The sequence below is a fragment of the Micromys minutus genome (assembly GCF_963924665.1).
Source record: "Micromys minutus genome assembly, chromosome: 5".
In the NCBI taxonomy this organism is placed as follows: Eukaryota; Metazoa; Chordata; class Mammalia; order Rodentia; family Muridae; genus Micromys; species Micromys minutus.
In genome coordinates, this window is record NC_137974.1 from 51698693 (window position 1) to 51719524 (window position 20832).

The following is a 20832-nucleotide window of genomic DNA, read 5'->3' on the forward strand; positions in this document are numbered from 1 at the left end:
CTCTGACCCCTCCTAAGACTGGTATTTTTTTTTATCCTTTTGGTTCAGAAACCCAAAATGACTAGAGGGAAGTCCAAGCTTCAGTGCAATAGAATGCTTCTTGTGATTCCTAACAGAAGCACCCTTTGCCCATTTGGAGAGATCTATCCACATACTTCCTCCCTAGATGTCTTCCTCACCAGTTTTCCAATTACGATCTTTCCAAATCCTTGACTATCTAGCCAATCAATTGGCTATAGCCCATGAGTCAGTGAACAATGGTAGATCTGGCCATTTTTTCTTCCAGTACAATATGTACTGCCTGAAGTTCTGCCCACTGTAAAGATTTCCCTTTACCAGTGTTTTTCAGGGCTGTCCCAGAAAGGGGTTGTAATGCTGCAGCTGTCCACTTCTGAGTGGTGCCTGCATAAACCAGGTACTAGTCCAAAACAAAGCAAGTCAGTATCCAGCTTTCATCCAGATTTTCTCTTTCCTCCTGTTTAAGTTCCTGCCCCTCTTCCATAAATGATGGACATTGATCCCAAGTTGCCAAATAAAGTAGAATTCCCACGTTGATTTTTTTTTTCATCATGTCTATCAGCAATGCAAGTTGTACTAGGACAATATCCCAAGACTAGTCTAAATCTTAGAGTCCTACTACTCCACCTCCTGAGTGCTGGGATACAGATGTGTACCATAACACTAAATAAATACAAACTTTGAGATGAGGTTTATGTCATGGTGAAAAGTCATTGTAAGTTAATTTCTTAGCAAACAGAATTATGGAGTAAGAAGTTTTGTTTATCAAACAATTTGTTCGTTTTTCTGTTCTGACTGCAGTTTTCCTTCCCTCCTCTCTCTACTTCTTTTCTCCCACCTCCCCTCTTATGATAACCTTCCACTCCTCCCAGTGTCTCTTCAGAAAAGGACAGGCCTCCTATGGATATCCATCTGCCGTGGCAGTTCAGTATCAGTGGTGGACTCCCTCTCATGGCATGAGTCTCGAGCTGAACCAGTCATTGGTTGGCCACTACCATGATTCCTTTACTGCCTTTACCCCAGCACATCTACCAGGCAAGATAAATTGTAGGTTAAAGATTTAGTGGCAGGGTTAGTGTCCCAATACCTCCACTGAAAGTCTTGCCTAGTTACAGGAGATGATCAGTTCAGGCTTGATGTACCTCCATTGCTAATAGTCTCAGCTAACATCACCCTCATTGTTTCCTAAAAGTTTCCATTGCCTTGGCTTTCTAGTTCATCCCAGAGATGAATGCGCCTCCTACTCATTCCAGCTGTCACGCCCAATATCCTCTCCCTTGGTCCCTTGGTCCTCTCCAAACCTGATCCCTCCTGGTCCCATTCCTAACCCCACTCCTACCCACCCCCCTCTTCATTCACCTGTGATATCTGCTTGGTTTCCCTTCCTAGTGAGATTGGCTTGTCCTTTTCATGATGTCATCATTTTTAAGAACTGAGTAATACTCTATCTATAAATATACCATATTTTCTTTATCCATTCTTTAGTTGAGAAAATCTAGGTTGTTTCAAATTCCTGGCTTATTATGAATAAAACTGCGATAAATATACTTGACCAAGTGTTCTTGCGGTGTTATGGACTATCCTTTGAAACTTGCCCAGGCTTGGCATACCTGGGTCTTGAGGTAGACTTATTCCCAATTTTCTGAGAATCTGACATATTGATTCCCAAAGTGGCTATATAATTTTGCAATACCATCAGGGACAGAGAAGTCTTTCTCTTGCTCCACATATGTGGCAACATGAGCTGTCACTGTGTCTTTGATCTTGCTGACTCTGACAGGTGTATCTGACAGGAATATCATTTTGATTTGCATTTACCTGATGGCTACAGATGTTGAACATTTCTTTAAGTACTTCTCAGCTACTAGAGGTTCCTCTGCTGAGAATTTCCTGTTTAGATCTCCATCCCATTTTTAACTGGATTATTAAGTTTGTTGGTGTCCAGTTTCTTGGCCTCCTTATAGATTTTGGACACCAGCCCTCTGTCAGATATAGGATTGGTGAAAATATTTTCCCATTCTGTCGGCTCTAGTTTCATCCCTTTGAATGTATCCTTTGCTTTAAAGCTATTCAGTTTCATAAGGTCTCATCTATTAATTGTTGATCTTAGTGCCTAAGCTATGAATGTTCTGATCAGGAAGTTGTCTCCTGTACCAATGAGTTCAAGGTTATTCCCTACTTTCTGTTTTATTAGATTTAGTGTATGTAAGTTTACATTGGGAGTGTAAACTTTTCACTCTGGAAATCAATTTGCAGCTTCTTGGTAACACATGTTATTACAGAAGAAAGTAGAATTTAACCAAATTAAAAAGAGTAACTAAGTGAGTTTTTAATAGGAATTTACATCATGAAGAAAGAGATAAGACATAGAGAAATCAAATGTCTTAATTAGGGTTTTGCTGCTGTGAACAGAAAGGAAGATCAAAGCAATTCTGATAAGGACAACATTTAATTAAAGCTGGCTTAGAGGTTCAGAGGTTCAGTCCATTATCATCAAGGCAGGAACATGGCAGCATCCAGGCAGGCATCATACAGAAAGAGCTCAGAGTTTAACATCTTCATCTGAAGGCAGAGAGAAGACTGTCTTCCAGGGAACTAGGACAAAGCTCATGCCCACAGTGACACACTCCAACAAGGCCACACCCACTCCAACTAGGCCACACCTCCTAATAGTGCCACTCCCTGGGACAAGCATATACAAACCATCACATCAAATGCCAGACAAAAACGAAAATATAATATAAACATGGAAATCAACTTAAACTCCTGGAAGCAACACCAACAACTGGGGAGTAAGCTGACTATAACAAGGTAAAGAAGATTAGAGATTCCAACTCTACCAAAGCCAATTTTAAGTCCAACTGCTCTGTAGGCATCAAGAGCTACTCCAAAATACAAGAGGAAAATGTAGGCAGTGCCTAATATTCACTGGTTGCTAGCATTTTTCTTAATGCTTCCTTGCGATATCCTCACAAGCAACCAACCAATCATGACTTGTTAGAATGAACAGGGGGTTTTCTCAGCTTCTGTACAATACCCAGTGCCCTGGTTATTTTTCTCATGGCTGGCACCAAATCCCAGGCCAGAATAAGTACTAGGGAGAAAGGGTTTATTTGACCTTTTATGAGACACAGAAGCCACGGTGTTGTGAGCATTTTGATCTATGTAGAGCTTGGTAGTTAGGTGACTGCTGAAATGTTCCTTAGTGACACAGTTTCTCTAGCTAAGCTCCATCTCCATGTATTCCATGAATTCCCATACTAGAAATTAAATATTCAATATCTGAGATACCTGTCACAAAACCACTGTAATACATTGAATGAGAAATGCCTCCTAGAATCTAGGGCATTTGAACACATGCACACCAGTCATTGGCATAGTTTGAGGAACATTTTATTGTATAGCCTTGATGACAGAAGTCTGTTACTGGGCTTGTCCTTGAGATGAAAAGGCCTAGGCTTTATTTGGTTCTCCTGCTTCCTACTTGACTTTGAGGAAATGATGCTCTCAGGTGTCTGCTTGTGCCTTCAAGTCTCCAGCTAGCTGCCATGCTCTTCTCACTACCATGGGCCCTCATCCCTCCAAAAATAAGTCAGACATGCTCTTTTTTTTCTTACAATTCCAACTTCTACCATGAAAAACAGAATAGTAACCAATACACACATCCTTAGCAAAGAGGGCTGGTACCCATCCCCACCCCATCTGTGTTGCCAGAATTAAAGGCAGATTCACTGCTGTCACACGGTCACACATTGTCACATGGTCACACATTGGCCAAACCTCCCACACACACCCTAAAGAAACAATGAGCCTTTCAAGTAGCTTTAATTCCAGATCCCACCCTCCGTTATGTAGAATAGGTCTCATATGAACAAAGCCTGCTTTATGGTGGCATAGGACCTCCTCTTCTATCAGAAACCATGAAGTCCACGGAGACCTCTTCTGAGTGATGAGAATAAAATTGTCTGCTTCGGACTGCCCCAGAGTGGCCATCATTTCTAAAGGCCCTTTGCCTGAAAAGAGGATCTCTTCTAGCATCACAGTCCCTCTACATCTCTCATCTTTATCGTGCTCCCCCACATAAAAAAAACAAACTCCCACAAGAGGGAGAGATATAAGAATCAATAATAAAACAAGGCAACAGATTCTAAAAAGAACCAATGAATCAACATAGTCTTGTATTGCAGCAAGAGAAATTCACAGATGGATCCATCAATCTAAAGAGCTAACAGCAATCATCCATAAACCTATGGAAAGAGGCACTTTGAAACTCTTTATAAAACAAGGGTCACCCTTACTCTCAAAACAATAAAGACACCTTGAAAGGAACCAAGTATCTGTCAATGTCTTTGACTACCAGGTTGAGAAAATCCTTAATGAAAGTACTAGATGCTTTACTTCACAGCCAATAACACATTCATGAAGACCATTCTTCATGATCAAGATGCCTTCACTAGGTACACAATGATCATTCCACATACACAAATTGGCAAATCGGCAAAGGGCATGGCATACAACACCAAGGAGGATTTTCAGCAATGAAAGGGAATGAAATGCCATTGTCAAGGACAAACATGGACCTATAGAAAGTTTTTCTACAGCCAAACCATTCCACAAACACAATTATCATTTTTGTCTACTGCAGGTCATATCTAGGCATGGGGATACATTTTTGCACAGTGGAAAATGTTGTTCACATGAAACGGGTCATGAAATAAATGGAAGTGGAGCAGGTGAGTATGACCACAATGCACCTCAGGCAGGAAGTCAGCATAAATCAGTCGGTACATGCATACCTGAACAGTTTAAAATAAATAAAAACAAAGTCAGCACTCACAAAGTAGTAAGTCTCAGTCAACGAAGGAATAGAGGGAATACAAAGTCTCAGCCAGTGAAGGAATAGAAAATACAGCCAAATTTCAAAAACAAAACTGTCAAAAATTTCAGCCAATAAATGTCAATCATCAAAAGCAAAATTTAAAACCTAGAAAATTAACTCACTATGTCCAGATCCAACAGGTTGGAGAACTTCAAATCTATGAGAAGCACTTTCGTAGAACTGCCCATCCACCAAGCAACTGCTTTCCTGCAGTATAAGAACAAAACCCAGCTCACAGCAGGACTTTTTATGAACCAGTACCTAGCATACAGCACAATGACTTCTTATGATGTCAATGCAATGGACCAATCAAGGCTCAGCAAAACTTAGTGGTTTTCTTTTTCATTTATTTATTAACTTTATATCCCGATCACAGCCCCGCCTCCAGGCCCGTCCCTTATGTTCCCCTCCCATTCTCCTCTGAGAAGGGGGAGGCACCCTCCCCACCAATATCACCCAATCCTAGCACATCAAGTCACTGCAGGACTAGGACCATCCTCTCCTACTGAGGCCACACAAGACAGCTCAGTTAGGGTAACAGGATCCACAAGCAACAGATGTAGAGACAGCTCCCCCTCCAGTTCTGAGAAGGTCCCACATTAAGACCAAGCTACAGTGCTAAGAGGAAAGTTTATAGCACTAAGTGTCTTCATAAAGAAACTGGAGAGATCTTGTACTAGCAACTTAATAGCACACCAGAAAGCTCTAGAGCAGAAAGAAGCAAACACACCCAAGAGGAGTACATTGCACGAAATAATCAAACTCATCAATTAGAAACAAACAAACAAATACAAAGAGTAAACAAAACTAAAAGCTGGTTCTTTGAGAAAATCAATAAGATAGACACTCTTAGTCACACTGACCAAAAGGCAGAGAGACAGTACTCATATTAACAAAATCAGAAATGAAAGGGGGAGGAGCTAAAGAGATGGCTCAGTGGTTAAGAGCACTGGCTGTTCTTCCAGGGCTCTTGCGTTCAATTCCCAGCCACCACATGGTGGCTCACAACCATCTGTAATGGGATCTGATGCCACCTTCATGGGAGCAAAGGCATGGTGACAGACTGGATGTGTCGCAGTGGGAGCATTCAGTAAACACTTGTACATGAAAGTGATCAGAGAGCATATAAAGGCCAGGCCCAGAGCAGTCATTCCCAACTCTCCAACTTCGTCCAGCTATGTGTCACATCCTAAGGTTTTACAACCTTCCAAAACAGCATTACCATGTAAAGATAAAGTGTCCAAACACCTGAGCCTACAAGGGAGATTTACTATTTATGCCAAAATAGGAATGCAGTGTAGTGGCTCACACTCAATCACACACTCAGGAGGTAAAGGCAGTAGGATCTGTATGACTTCCAGTTCAATCTGGTCCACATAGCTAGTTCTAGGCCAGCCAGGGCTACATAATGAGGCCCTGCCTTAAAAACAAGCAAGGAAACAAACAAAATTTCAGCACAGCCAGCATCTTAGTTAGGGTTTCCATTGCTGTGAAGAAACATCATGACCAAGGCAACTCTATAAAGGACAGCATTTAACTGGAGCTGGCTTAGTTTCAGAGGTTCGGTCCATCATCATCACGGCAGAAAGTATAGCAGCCAGTAGACAGACATGGTTCAGGAGGAGATGAGAGTTCTACATTTTGATCTGAAGGCAGCAAGAAAGAGACTGTCTTCGGTGGCATTGATTGGGCCTAGGAACCCTCAAAGCCTACCTAAACAGTGACACAGTCCCTCCATCCAGGCCATACCTCCTAGTGGTGACACTTCCCATAGCATATTCAAACTGCCACAGGCAGTAAATTCAATTAAATGTTTACATTCTTGGCACTAGAGATTTAATACATTAATTTCAAGCGATTAACATACGTGTCTAAAACACACAAAGCTACAAGCAATCTGAAAAGACTTTCCTGCAGCCTGCTGTCTACTGTACACTTATGTAGGTTCTCCATAGCCTGGGAGTGCTGAGCAAAGGAAAGGTCTGAGCCAATATAAGTGGGTACCAAAACATTTTGATACTTTGATGCATTTTGATTTGGACAAATTACTTAAAACTTGTGGTCACCAAGTTTCTAACATTTGTATGCTGTTCAAATTAATGCACAGCACACAGCATGGTAACTATTAAAGAATCTTTTTTTTCTTTATTCGTATTTTGTATACACATATGTGTTCTGTCTGATCATGTATGCCACATGCTATACACAGTTACACACAGGTGCCCAGGAAGAGTGTGCATCAGATCTCTTGGAGCCGGCATTAGAGATGGTTGTAAGCTGCCTGACATGGGTGCTCAGAACTGAACTCAGGCTCTCGGCAAGAACAAGAGTTGTTAGCATCTTGATCATATCCACAATTCCAAATGAATCTTTCCTTTAAAAAAAAAAGTATTTTTTAATGCCAGCACTTGAGAGGCAGAAGCAAACATATTTCTGTGAGTTCCTTGTCATCCTGGTTTACAAAGCAAGTTCCAGGACAGCCAAGGCTACCCAGAGAGACCATATCTCAAAATAAATAAATAAATAAATAAATAAATAAATAAATAAATAAATAAATAAACAAACCAAGTATTAGAATAATTACATTCTAAGTCCTGCATGGTGAAGACCGTAATGCCAGCACTGAGGAACATTTTTTGAATGCCAAATAAACAGACGGGAAAAAAAAATTTAAGAGATGGGCATGGTGGTACACACCTTTAATCTAGCATTTAAGAGGCAAAGGCAGGTGGATTTGTTTGAATATGAGGCCAGCCTGGGCCATATAGTGAGTTCCAAGGCAGCCAAGGGTACACAGAGAGACTTCTTTACAGCGTAAGTTATCCTGGGCTACAAGACCCTGTCTCAAAATCAAAAACAAACAAACAGAAAACTAAAGAAGAGAGCCACAGATGTGCAGCTGTGGGACAAAATGCTTAGGGCTACAGTTAGGGATTCAGAGCATGAACCTTGTGTGATGACCCTCAGTATAATAAAATATAACTTTCATTATACTAACTACGTATACGCTCAAGACATCTGCCAAGGATATGAGTAATAAAGCAATTACTCAACTGTCGAAGCTTCAAATTTATTGTGGGGTTCCCCGCTGCCACCTTCCCCTTCCCATTTTCTTTGTGCCCCGACTAAGAACTAACTACACGGTAAATACACTGACTGATGTATGACCGTGCCTAAACCCAATTCCTTGAGTATTCTTGGGAACTGATAAAGATGCTTAGATTGTTCCCCAGAAAGCACTTTACAAAACGGATGCCAGCCCTGAGCTTAACCTTTCCTTAACCTTACTTAACCTTTCCTGTACAACTCAACCCTCTACTTCGGTTATTGCTATTGCACTAGATGACTGTTCTGGAAGTAGACTGCAGCCGGAAGTAAATTTCTTCAGTAAACACAGAGAACCTGATCGGGCTGTCACTTTCCCTTGGACTGTCTTCCTAGAATCGGCCAGGCCCACCCGCAGAACTCGCCTGCGTGGGTTGAACCTGGATAGCCCAGTTTCTCACTCTTGTCCTTTCCCTGAGTCCTGCACGGACCTGGGCTTGCTGGGTGGACGACTGCCACACGGGCGCGCCCTTGAGCACGAGAGCTGCGCGGCCTTGGCCGAGCTGACAGTCACGCCAGGATCTGTTTTGATCGTTCGTGCTCCAACTGAGGCTTGACTCGAACTCGTCATTCTCCTGCCTCAGCCTTCCGAGAGCTGGGCTCTCTCTCAGGCCTGCATCAACCCCCGAGGCCTAACAGGAAGTTAGGAACGCAGCCAGAGAAGACCCAATCTCAAAAGTTGGCAGACGACTCGGCCTGGGGAAGGCGGACGCAAAACAAAGGCCTCAATTCCCTGTGACTCCACCCCTCTCTACTCCACCCCAGCCACAGCTGCGCGTGCGCAAGGACGTCACATGACGCCACCCAGGAGCCGGACGCTGCGTCTCCGGAGGAGGGCGGGCCAACGCGTCACGTGATGGTCTCCAGCCAACCAATAGATAATCGTAACGCAGGATTTCGAATGTGGCGGCGGTAGCTGCGGGCTGCGCGCGGAAGCGGGAGGCTGCTGCAGCTCGCCCCGACTTTGAGCGGCCGAGGTACGTCGCGGAACGGGCGGCGGGACTGGAGGTATCCGACGGGACGAAAGCACCCCCCTCGACAGGGCTTTTTGTTCTAGCCCGCTTTTGCTCATAGTAGCAAAAGCTTAGATAGGGCTTTGCTTTTAAAGTATCAAATAGGGGGAGGGGATGTGGCTGGCGGACTCATTATTGCCTTGCACGCTCAAGGGCTCAAGGCCCGGTTTCCATCCCACTGTGCTCGCGCACACACAAAGCTGTAATCAACTTTAACTCTATCAGTTGTTTGTACTGTGTGTCACTCAGATGTCTCCAGTGCAACCTAATGGTGATAGGTTGGCTGTCTTGCACAACCTACCCGTTCCTTCAAAAGTAGTTAAATTTATTCTGTTGAACTCTCCCCTCCGATCTATCGTACAGTGGTAGAAACTCAAGATAGTTCTTGTGGTGAAAATGATATGCATACATTGTGGTTGGCAGCAGTTGACAATTTTGAGACCTGGAAGTCCATTATGCTTGAAGCACACTACTGTTTTTAACGTGAACCCATGCTTTCTCAGCCCCAAAATTACTAGACAATAGCTGCCAAACAGAAACCCAGTTATACATATAAATTGCTTCTGAACTAATACTGTAATCCTAAACACTAGAGGTTGGCTATAAACATTGTTTAAAAAAAATAGTAAACCTATTTATGGCTCATACATTTGTGGTGCCAGCTACTCAGAAGGCAGAGGAAGGAGGGACATCAGAGCTCTTAAGTTCAAACCTACACTGGGTAACTGCAATATCCTGTCCCAAAATTAGGAATAAGTTCCCATAGAGCCTAGAATGTTGTATACCTCCAATGAGGTATTTACTAGATGATAAATAATTGATACTTTCTGGAATTATTTAATAATTTGCTGTGAAATAGTAAAAGATAAGATTATAGCAAAAACATGAATGACGTTTTATAGGATCTTATTTTATTTTTTATGACAGCTTGGTTCTAACATCTTTTTTGTTTTGTTTTAGATAAATTTCAGTATGTAGTCCAAGCTTGAGTCTGTGATCCACCTGCCTTAACTTTTTTAGTAGCTTGGATTATTCTACAACACCTGACTCAATATTTCTAAGCTGAAAAATCAAAATTATTGTTTTTGAAGTAAGTTTAAAACTTAGTTTTTCGTAATCCCCTTCAGCACCTGTGTTTTCTTTCTTAAATTTTATATTTGAAAGTATCAGAGAAGTGTTCATTGTTTTGTTTTTTTTTTTTTTTTTTTTTTAATTCAAAGGCAAAGATGGTTAAGGAAAGGTGTCAGAAAAGGTCCTTTCAAGATACTCTTGAAGACATTAAGAAGCGGATGAAAGAAAAAAGGAATAAGAACTTGGCAGAGATTGGCAAGCGCAAGTCCTTAATTGTTGCACCATGCCAAGTACCCAGTAAGAGATTTTTGTGTTGTCTCTTGTAGCACTTATACTCTGTACATGTGGCATGTGTATGTGTCCTTTGTGTGTGGAGCGGGGGGGGGGGGGGGGAGCCTGCTGCGGCAGAAGTTCTGAAGCCCTGCTATCAATCACTGCCCTGCTCCCCTGCAGAGGGTCTCTGACTGAACATGGGAAGAGCTTGGCAGCCAGTCAAGCCCCAGAGATCCTCCTGTCAGCATACACTTTCAACACCATCCCCTCCCTCCCTCCCGCATTAGATAGAATTTCCAGTGTGCAGGGCCACCTTTGGCTCTTTAGGGGATTTGAACTGTGGGCCTCACTGATTTCTTAGCAAGCACTTCTGTCTATTAAGAGGTGTCTCTAGCTTCTGCCTCCCCTTCTAGGTTGAGGTCTAATAACGGAATTTTTTACCTTGTAGCTAACACTTCCACATTGCTGAAGTATTACCAAGATAACAACAAGTTGTTAGTGTTGGCTTTGGAAAATGAGAAATCCAAAGTGAGAGACGCTCAGGACACCATCCTGCAGCTAAGAAGAGAGTGCTACTTCCTCACATGTCAGCTGCACACGCTGAAGAAGATGCTGGCCTCCCAGCAACTCAAAGACTCTGCTCAGGTAAATTCACTTTTCTTTGCAGTTTTGCTCTCGGCGGTGCAGCTTTATAAAATTATGTAGATGCAGGGAGTATTCCAAATGTTCTTTGGAGAGTCAGCTTTTAAAAACAATATTAGATTTTCATTGTATTCATTTACTGTATGTGTGTGGAGTTCAGAGGGTAACTTTAGGTGTTATATTGAGATAAGTAATATACATGCGTGTACCCTCACATATAATATGTATATGGACAGTGTAGACGACAACTGCCTTTCTAGAAGGTGTAGTGCGCACCTGCGATTTTGTGATTCCAGAACTCAGCATGCTAACTCAGAAAGACCCAAGTTACAGTCTAACCTTAGCTGCACAGTGAGACCTTGTCTCTAGAAGAGATTTTTAAAGCCTATGTATGATTTCTTGACTTTTCTCTGAGATTTCAATTACTTTTTAAAGATTGTTTTCCTTCAACATTTAATCTTTTACCCCTCCCCCCCCCCCAATCAGTCAGCTACTGCTGGGTAAAGCTAATGGTGTCCAAACATCTGAGTATATGCATGTGAGTGTGTGCGCACATGGAGGCCAAAGGCATGGAATCCTCCCTGAACAGGCATTTTTGGGCCACATGAAATAGGTGCTGGAAACCAGACTTGGGTTCTTCCAAAGAGCTGTTCACACTCTTAACTTCTGAGCCTTATTATCTCCAACCCCTACTTCCCAGAGTTTTTGCTGAGATTAGAACCAGTATTCAGTGACTACTTAGTGACATAAGCCTCAAAACAGTAGGGAAGATTTTTATTATTCTGTCGCCTTTAATGCCATCTATTGATGATTTTTAGTAAAGTGTGTTGTTACCAGTAAGTTGCTGATATGTACTTAGCATTTAAAATGAGGTGCTTCACTTTATTTTCTTGTCGTGCGTATACGTGATCACTTGTTCTGAGCCGTCCTACACTTGTGCTCCAGTGTTCAAGGCTGATTTTTCAGTAGTAGCGAGCTTGATGGGTTTTTGTTTGCTTGTTTCTGATGGGGTCTCAGTATGTAGATCAGGCTAGCCTCAAACTCACTGTGTAGACCAGGCTGACTCCAAACTCACAGAGTCTACCTGCCTCAGCCATCTAAGTAGCTCAGAGGTGGGATACTTGTCTAGAATGCATGAGTTCATTAATCCCCAGTGCTGCAGAAGTAATTGTGGGGGGAAAAGTGAAGATTTGGAACCAAAGACATGAAGGTGTTTGCCACTCATTGATGCAAGCCTGATAAACCGAGTCCGTAAATTGGGACTCAACATGGTAGAGAGAACTGACCCCCCCCACCACCACCTAAAAAAAAAATTGTCCTCTGAAATCCACACATGCGTCCACATGCCTTCCCACCAAATAAATAAATAATGTTTTAATATGTGTCATAGAAGGGACATGTTTCTTTTGCACTAACATTTTTTAGTAGTTCCTGCGTTCTATAGTAAATCTTTATATTTTATATGTGATATATTTAAGAAGTGTCTGTAGAAACTCTAGCCTTCAAGATGAAACCACTCTTGGTCAGGTTTCCATCCATTTTTTTTTTTTTTTTTCTTTCTCCCTCACAACAGAACTTTAAAAAGAAAAATGGGGAAAGAAAAAAGGGGGTTAAGCATGGTGCTCACACTTTTAATCCCTGCATTGGAGAAACAGGCATTCAGGTCTCTAAGTGACGTGGCCAGCCTGGTCTACATAGGGAGTTTAGTTTTAGGCCAGCCGGGTCTGTATAGTGAAACCCTGTCTCATTTAAATCATGTACATAGATTCTGTCCTTACTATACTCTGTTGCTAATGTGTCAAGATCACTAAAACGTGCTGCCAAGTTTGGCTTGCCCTTGTTTCTTAATCTTATACAAAACACAACTTTGCTTTCCAATTCTCAAGTATGCTGTGCACTTCTGCCTTTCTCCTTGTTTGGTTGATTGTTGTTGAAGCTTGGTCTCTCTATATAGCCTGGGCTAACCCAGAACTCAGTCTGCCCAGCTAGCCTTACATTGACTTTCTTCCTGCCTCAGCAGCAGAGTGCTGAGATTAAGTGTGCCGAGATCTTCCTCCTTAGTGCAGTAGCCTGCGCACTCACACCAACCATCATCCCATCCACATTCAATCCTTGCTCGTGGTTGGAATTATTTTTCCAAGTATTCTCATCTATTAAACGTTGAGAATGATGGAACCCTTGACAGAAACTCCTTGGCAGGTTGCTTAACTCTGAATATGCCACAGGCTCCTTGAGTTTGCACCTTTTATTAAAGGAGCCATCCCACAGGCTTTACCATGAGAGCCCAGCTCTGGTCCTACCTTATCTGCTGTCTTCCATTTGCTACGATGACCTCTTAACTTATTCCACTCTTGGTCCCTTTTGAGCCATGCTTCATGTGGGCCAGACTGATGTTTTCAAAGCTGATCATTTACTGCCTTACTTAATATTTAAATGAGCGTCCATCACACCTCGACTTAGCCTTCCCATCACAGTCACAGCCCTCAGGGCTCTTTGCTAGCTGGCTAGTGGGTGCACACTCTGCCATTCGCAGTTTCTGTGTTTAGCCACGTTGGCCTATTTTCTTACCAGGACTTTTCCTGTTTCACAACTTTGTATTTGCTGTTTTCACTGCTTCTTTTTCTTCCTGCTCTTCAACAGCTGATTAGTTGTTAAATTTTAGGTCAGCATCCCTGGGTCAGCTTTCTACTTTAGTTGCTCCCGATTCCCTCTAGTATTGCCTTCATATCACTTTTCACTGTTGAAGAGTCAGACATGTGTCTCCTTTCATTTGGTTAGAGAGGCACGTGTGCCACAGTGTGCATGTGAGGGTCAGAAGACAGCTTCCAGGTGTTAATTCTTTCCTTCCATGCTGGGTTCCTCAGACCCAACTCATCATGAGGCTTGTATGTCAAGTGATCTTACTTGTGACCTGTCTTGCTGAATCATTTTTTAAATTCTTTTTATACACCAGAATGTAAGCTTTAAGAGGCAGAGTGTGATGTGCACTGGAAGGGTGCACGAGGCAGGGTGTGGTGTACACTGGACTATAACCTGTAAGAGGCAGTGTGATATTTCACAGTTGGAATCCTAGTTCCTGAAACTACACGGCGGTGTATTTGTTCATTCAACAGTACATTCATAACGCAGAATGCGTGTGCACACTTCATAGCAGTACATACTTATATGTTTGTTTATATGATTTATATGATTTTCTGTTTGTTTCTGTTTTAATATATTACAGAACTGGAAAGGATGTCCCTCAGAAGTAGTCTCCAGCAGTGACAATACGACCAGGGACTCGTCTGTGAAAACCTTAGAGTTAGTGTCAAGTTTATTATTGTTTCTATTAATCTGGTCCATTTGTAAAAGGAAAATTTGAGCTGTCTTTTTGTTTAGTTGCTTTAATTGACTAGGAGTTAGAAATTTTCCAAGACTTTTAACTGTTTTCTTTCAGTCGACTTTTTCTGTATATCATATTTTTATTTTTGGAAGGAGTCATTATTAAAAAGGATATTTTTCCAGTCCTAAAAACTGTCCAATTTAGCCAAAAAAAAAGAAATGCCACACCTTAACATTTACGCCTCCCCTCAACTCCTAGATCCTCCCTGCCCAGCCAACATTATGTTTATTCTCTCAGAGAGAAAAGAAACCAAGAAACACAAAAATGAGAATCAGAACAGGCAAAAGACCAAAAAATAAAAAGCCAAAACAAAATTCGCTGAGTCTATTCTGTGCCCTGAAGTGTAGTTAATAAACCGAGTGAAAGTTGATTGGGGAAAACTTACTTTTCTCTCTGCTGGCATGAAATATCCAGCTCTTAGTTAGACCACTCAGTGAGTTTGACTAACAACTATTCCTATAGATCCAGAACTTTAGATTAAATATAGAACATCATACTGAGTTTGTAATCCCAATGTTTAGGAGACTGATGCAGGAGCTCGTTCAAAGATAACCCTGACTACATGGCTAAACCTTAACTTGAAACTAAAAACCTTGGAAAGCTACAGAATATGGCTTTACTCTATGTAGACCTCAGCCTTGGTGGTGCTACCACTGAGCTGGGGCATGTGCTGTGTGTGTTGCAGGGTGTGTGGCCCCTGGCCTGTGCCACTGTACCAGGAGCTACTTCCTCCCGAATTGTGAGGACAGACACTGATTCCAGATCTTGGCAGATAGTCCCAAGAGTCAGTGCAGTAGACAGTGCTGTTAGCCCTGTAAAATCTGTCTCTTTCTTACAGAAGAAGCAGTAAACGCCATTTCTAGCCCCAAGGGTCACTATTAAGCTTTAGTCCTTTTTAAACAGTTGAATTTTAAGATCTAACAAATGAAGTTAGATGAAACAAGGTAACCATATTTTTATTAGAGTTCAAGATAATTAGTTGTTCTCATGCCTTATTACTAAACCTATATTTTAGTTTTTATAACATAAAGTGGTAATTTTTTTTTTTACAAAGAATAAAATTACGGGCTGGAGAGATGGCTCTAACTGCTCTTCCAGAGGTCCTGAGTTCAAATCCCAGCAACCACATGGTGGTTCACAACCACCTTTTACTGATGCCTCTTCTCATAAGTCTGAAGACAGCTACAGTGTACTGACATACATGAAATAAATTTTAAAATTTAAAAAGAATAAAATTACAAATTATCAGTAACAGGTTATAAGTGGAAGAAAACTTGGTTTGTGACACAAAAAAAAAAAAGTGGAAATTTTCAAGAAAAGAAAGGAGACTTAAACAGTTTGAGCAGAATCTGTAATGGGCACCATTAAAGCATATATCAAAGACAGCCTCACTGGTGATGCCATATCCTGAAGCTGAGGGAATGCTACTGTGACATGCGATTGAATTATGTCGCATTTTTCATAAGGAACTGTCTACCTTAATTTAGTTTCTTCCAGTGAGCAATATCAGTGTGTTTGGGTTTTCTGTGATAGGGATCGAGGTGTGGGATTTGGACTAGAATTATGAAATGATACCGCAAGCTTATAGCCTGGGAAAATGCTAAATTTCTTTTGATATAATGGCTAAGATTTCTGTTTTTCATTGTTATTCTTTAAGGCAAATTGCTCTTGAAGAAACTGACTGTTTCTACCAAACCACAGGTACGTCAGGTAGAAAACCTAAAAATACTGATCATTGTGGACAAGTAACCTAATGAGGTTTTTCTTTTTTTTCTTTTTATCTTTCAAGTCTTCTTATTCTGCTCAAAGTAACTTTATCTTATGTAGACTGATACAATAAAATAATCCATCCAAGGCATGAATAGTGGCTTATACCTGTAATCCCAGCACTCAGGAGGATGAGTGTCTTAGTTACTATTGCCATGATGAAATACCATGCCCGAAAGCAATTTGGTTTTTTGTTGTTGTTTTCTACTCACCATTTCATATAACAGTTCATCAAGTCAGGAACTCAAACAGGACAGGAACCTAGAGGAGTGTTGCTGACTGGCTTGCTCTTCATAGCTTACTCAGCCTGCTTCTTAAAGAACCCAGGATCACAAGTGGACTGGGTCCTTCCACATCGATCACTAATTAAGAAAATGCCCCACAGGCTCACCTACCCTGGATCTTACGGAGGCAATTTTTAAATTGTAGCTTCCTCCTCTCAGATGACTAGCTTGTGTCAAGTTGACATAAAGCCAGCTAGCACACACAGTCCAACAGTTGGCTCAAGAGTTCTAGTCCTTCTGAGTACATAGTTGAGACGCTGCCATGAAAAACAACACCAGCAATCTATTCATTGTGCCAAGTCTATAAGACATTGTGGTTGTATCTGTCTGTAACCAGCTGCTCTCTGCTATAGCATTTTACATACATATACATTGACTTAGTTAACCCTGCTGCAGTCTGGGAATGTAATTCACTTTCTGTAGCCTCAGAGAAATAAAACATCTCACCAGAAGGGATGGAGAGGATACCACTTTGTACTAAGCTTCACAACATGTATGAAATTTGAGTAAGCTAAGCCAGATGAAAACCCTGCTATTCCTATAAATACAAATTATATTTATCCGAAAGGCCTAATTAGCAATTATCTAAATCTTAGTCACTTTGAAAAACTAATTTAGCTTCCATCTATTTTCCTACATCAGACTTTTGGCTTCTCTGTGTTCACAGATTAAACAGAAAGACCTTTTCTCTAAACCTTTGAACCAGAAGCACGTAAAACTCCTCTTAAAATGTATGCATAATAAGTATATATTTGCTTATGTTGGGGACATTGTTTTGAGACACTATACAGACCTGCCTTGAACTCAAAAGTGATCCTCAGCCTTCTAAATGGCACCAGACTTCATTCTTGTTTCATTTTAAGATTGTCTCATTCTGTGGCCCAGGCAGCCCTAGAGCTGTGTAGCACAAACTGGACCTCCTTTGATCTGCATCTGTCTCCCAAGTATGAGCTACATACATCTGGGCTTTCAAGTGCTGGTGTGAGCTGTAGGTTGTTCAGTGGGAAATAAATAAATGGTGATGTTGAGCTGTCTAGGTTTTTATTTACTTACAGTAAGTACAGAAAAACCATTGACTAACTGCTGCAACTCTGCACCTTTGAATTCTAATATTCTTGGACTACAGATTTCTGAAGCATAACCTTGTTTTTCTCATTTTTTTTTTAAATGTTCAGAACCAAGTCCTACTGCTACAAGTCCTATTGTTACACCAGAGACACTGGGTTGTGATTTTGATTCAGGCAAAGTCGACTCTACTGATGAAATCTTACCTAGAACTGTATCTTTCCGCCAACACTCAAGGAAAGATTTTAGTAATACAAGTAACTCCATTGCCTTGGAGGATTGTAAAGCCAGTTCAACAGTGGAGCAGTCCTTGGAAGTTAAAACAGATAGATGTAGAGACCTAACCATAACCCTGCATAGACTTGAAAATGTAGAACAAAATGCTTGTCTGTGGAACAAAGACCAAACTGATTTATGCTATAGACTGATTAACCCAGCAGAGATTACTAAAACACAGGAAGTCATTTTATCATCTAAACCTGAACAAATAGAAAGCGAGCATAAACGTGCACAAAAAAGAAGAGCAGAGAAAAGAACCAACCAGAGATGCAAGTCAAAATCCTCATTGAGGAGTAAGGGCAACAAAGGCAAAAATAAGCAGGCTTTACCACCTACACGGGATGAGCGTATCAGTTCCAGTGATGCTTATGATTTTAATGTAAAAGAACGTGTTCACCACACCCCATTCCGACAAAAAGTGAGCAGCGACTCCAACCGAGAAACTGACAGTGCAGAAGTGAGTGTCCTTGAATGCAGTACCTCTGAGGGTGAGTCTGATGACCTCTACCTGCCTCCTTACAAGAGCTTGCAAGACAACACAGACTCAGATAGGCCAGTTACCAGGCCTAAAAGAGGACTGAAGTGCCCAGAGGAAAAAGAGATGGAGGAGATGCTGCCATCTACAGCTTCTACTGGTAAGCAGCGTGCTTATTTGCTGTGTTTTCAATGTTTCTGCTAAATGCTTGTCCCTGGTGCGGATGTAATCTTAGAGACTGTACCACCATCTGTTACTCTGAAGGAGAGACTTCCCATCTGTGTCTCTGTAGGGGAAGTTACAGCCTAATTATATAGTAGGGGTGGAAATGGAAACACTGCTGTCGTTCCAACCTACATGTGAATCTTACAGGAGTATTAGTTCCCATGGACTGATTCTTATCAGTAAAGGAGACTTCTGAGTAGTGTGAGAAGACAGGTTGTTGTGGTTGGTTTGAATCAAAAGCCCTTTACACTCAGGATCACCTAGAAGACAAAAAAAAAAAAAAAAAAAAACCCTCATTTTAATGTACATATATATTTAATTTAACAGGAACCATAATTTGTTTTTCTAGTTGATGGTGGGCTTTTAAGAGCAAGGAGTGCTTGTGTCGTCTGACTGATGAAAACTTTGGCTAAGAAACTCTTCCTTTTCTGTTATCAAAGTGGTTCATTGTTAGTCATCAGCCTGTACCTACTCACAGAGACTCTCCTTTGGGAGTTTTTCTTTCTGTGGCAATAGCTCCTGCTATCAGGTCCTATCATCTCCAAAATGTCATATTGTAACTGCTCAGTTTGCTTAGCCAGGATATTAAAACCTGAAACAGTGAATCAGCTTTCCTAGTAGAGCAGCTAGACAGTGTAGCTTGCAAGATTCTGTTTTTAAACAGTATGTCATGGGTAGTCCTTCCACTTTCAGCAGCTGCTTCTCTTTCTTAATAAATCTGTTTGCTTTGTTTTAAATAAAAATATTATGATGTAGAATTAATTTAACCAAATTGGCAAACTTGATAATTATTGAAGTTGAGTAACATAGGCTTCATTGAACTATTGGTGCTTTTCTGTCCTCTTAAAAATAAGACAATTTGAAAAGAATAAAATAAACCCTGAAGTAGTTTAACCCCAGACTTCCAGCATTACATGAAAACAACCATAAACACAGGTTCTATCCCATCTCTTGACTTCCCTGTGGTTGCAAATTCTTAACAGTTTGTGAAGCATCATTCTAGAATACAGCAACTAGTCTAATCCTGTTGTTTGGGGTTTTTCTATGCAATTAATACTGGAGTTGTATATATTTATGGGGGCAAGATTAAGGACTGAAACCTAGATACTCTAGTATATGGCTGTTGAGCTTAAAATCATCTCACAGTTATACGTTCCTTTTTCAGGTGTTCCTTTTTATTCCATTGGAAAATTTCTTTCAGTGTTCTCACTATGCACAGGGTACCTGCCTCCCTGTATAGAAGTAGCTCTGAGATAAGGGACCTTCATGCTTATGATTTAAGAGGCAACTGGATGTCAGGGATAGAGGAACGGATGTTTATTGTAGGAGAGACACCTAGATCTCAGAGATGGAAGGAACTCGGTGTTTATGGTGGGAGAGACATCTGAATTTTATTAACACCAATAGGAACACATTTTATCCTGGTCTTCATGGACTGATTTGAGAGTTCTTGTGTATTTAATGGAATGGATTGAAGGACCCTGTGGTCAATGGGCCTCCAACGGTGTTACAATCTTCGGTGTTGAGTGAGACTGGTACCTTGATGACTCTATATTGAAGTGTGGCTAAAATGCAGTGCCATACTTTAAACCAACTCGACATCTAAGCTTTTGGGGAAGAATGTTGAGTTTCAGTAAAACATTCTGTTGTCGCTAGCGGTTTTTTATGTCTGTCATAGTTTCTACATTATCTGGATTAAAAGGAAGAAAAAGCAATAGAAAGATTTTTAATCAGTGATCACACACGAAGTGCCAGGTATTTTATGTGTTTACAATATGTAATTGACCACAGCTTTATTTCTGTGGTTTTTATCCACTGGCCCACATTCAATAAATACTTTATCATAGGTACCCCACCTGAGACTCAACAGTCACCTTATTGTAGCCTAAAGGATGTCACCAATATCCTTCGGCATCCTATAGTGAAAATCAGGAAGCTTTCTCTGACTTCAAAACAGCATGAAGACAGCCCAGCAGTGTCCCTGCGTAAACGCCGGTGTAGCACCATCACAAGCTATAAAGAGCCAACACTCATTTCGTAAGTATTTCTGTGTGGACTCATGGGCGTGACTCCTGGGGGGACCGAAGGCAGAGCTCTAGTAATGAGTAGAACATATTTGAGCACTAAAACTGGCATATTTATAATTATCCTGTGCCGACTTCAAACTCTTGTGTTTGTCATCATGCCTAAGATCTCAGTCTCTCTCTCTCTCCCTCCATCCCTCTCCTTCTTTCTTTACTTACAGGAAGCTAAGAAGAGGGGACCCTTTCACAGACTTGTGTTTCTTGAATTCTCCTGTTTTCAAGCAGAAAAAGGATATGGGGCATGCTAAAAGAAGAAAGAAAACGCAGTGA

General features: G+C 41.2%; 1 protein-coding gene across 1 annotated transcript; it reads left to right on the forward strand.

The window, feature by feature from the left end:
• Positions 1 to 10241: 10241 nt before the first annotated feature.
• Positions 10242 to 20832, forward strand: SGO1 (shugoshin 1; the record flags this gene model as incomplete). The annotated part of the gene is made up of 7 exons (XM_080917435.1): positions 10242 to 10383; positions 10808 to 11004; positions 14225 to 14301; positions 16041 to 16084; positions 17610 to 18413; positions 20326 to 20515; positions 20724 to 20832. The coding sequence occupies 7 exons, from the start codon at positions 10242 to 10244 to the stop codon at positions 20830 to 20832; spliced, it is 1563 nt and encodes a 520-aa protein (XP_080773561.1).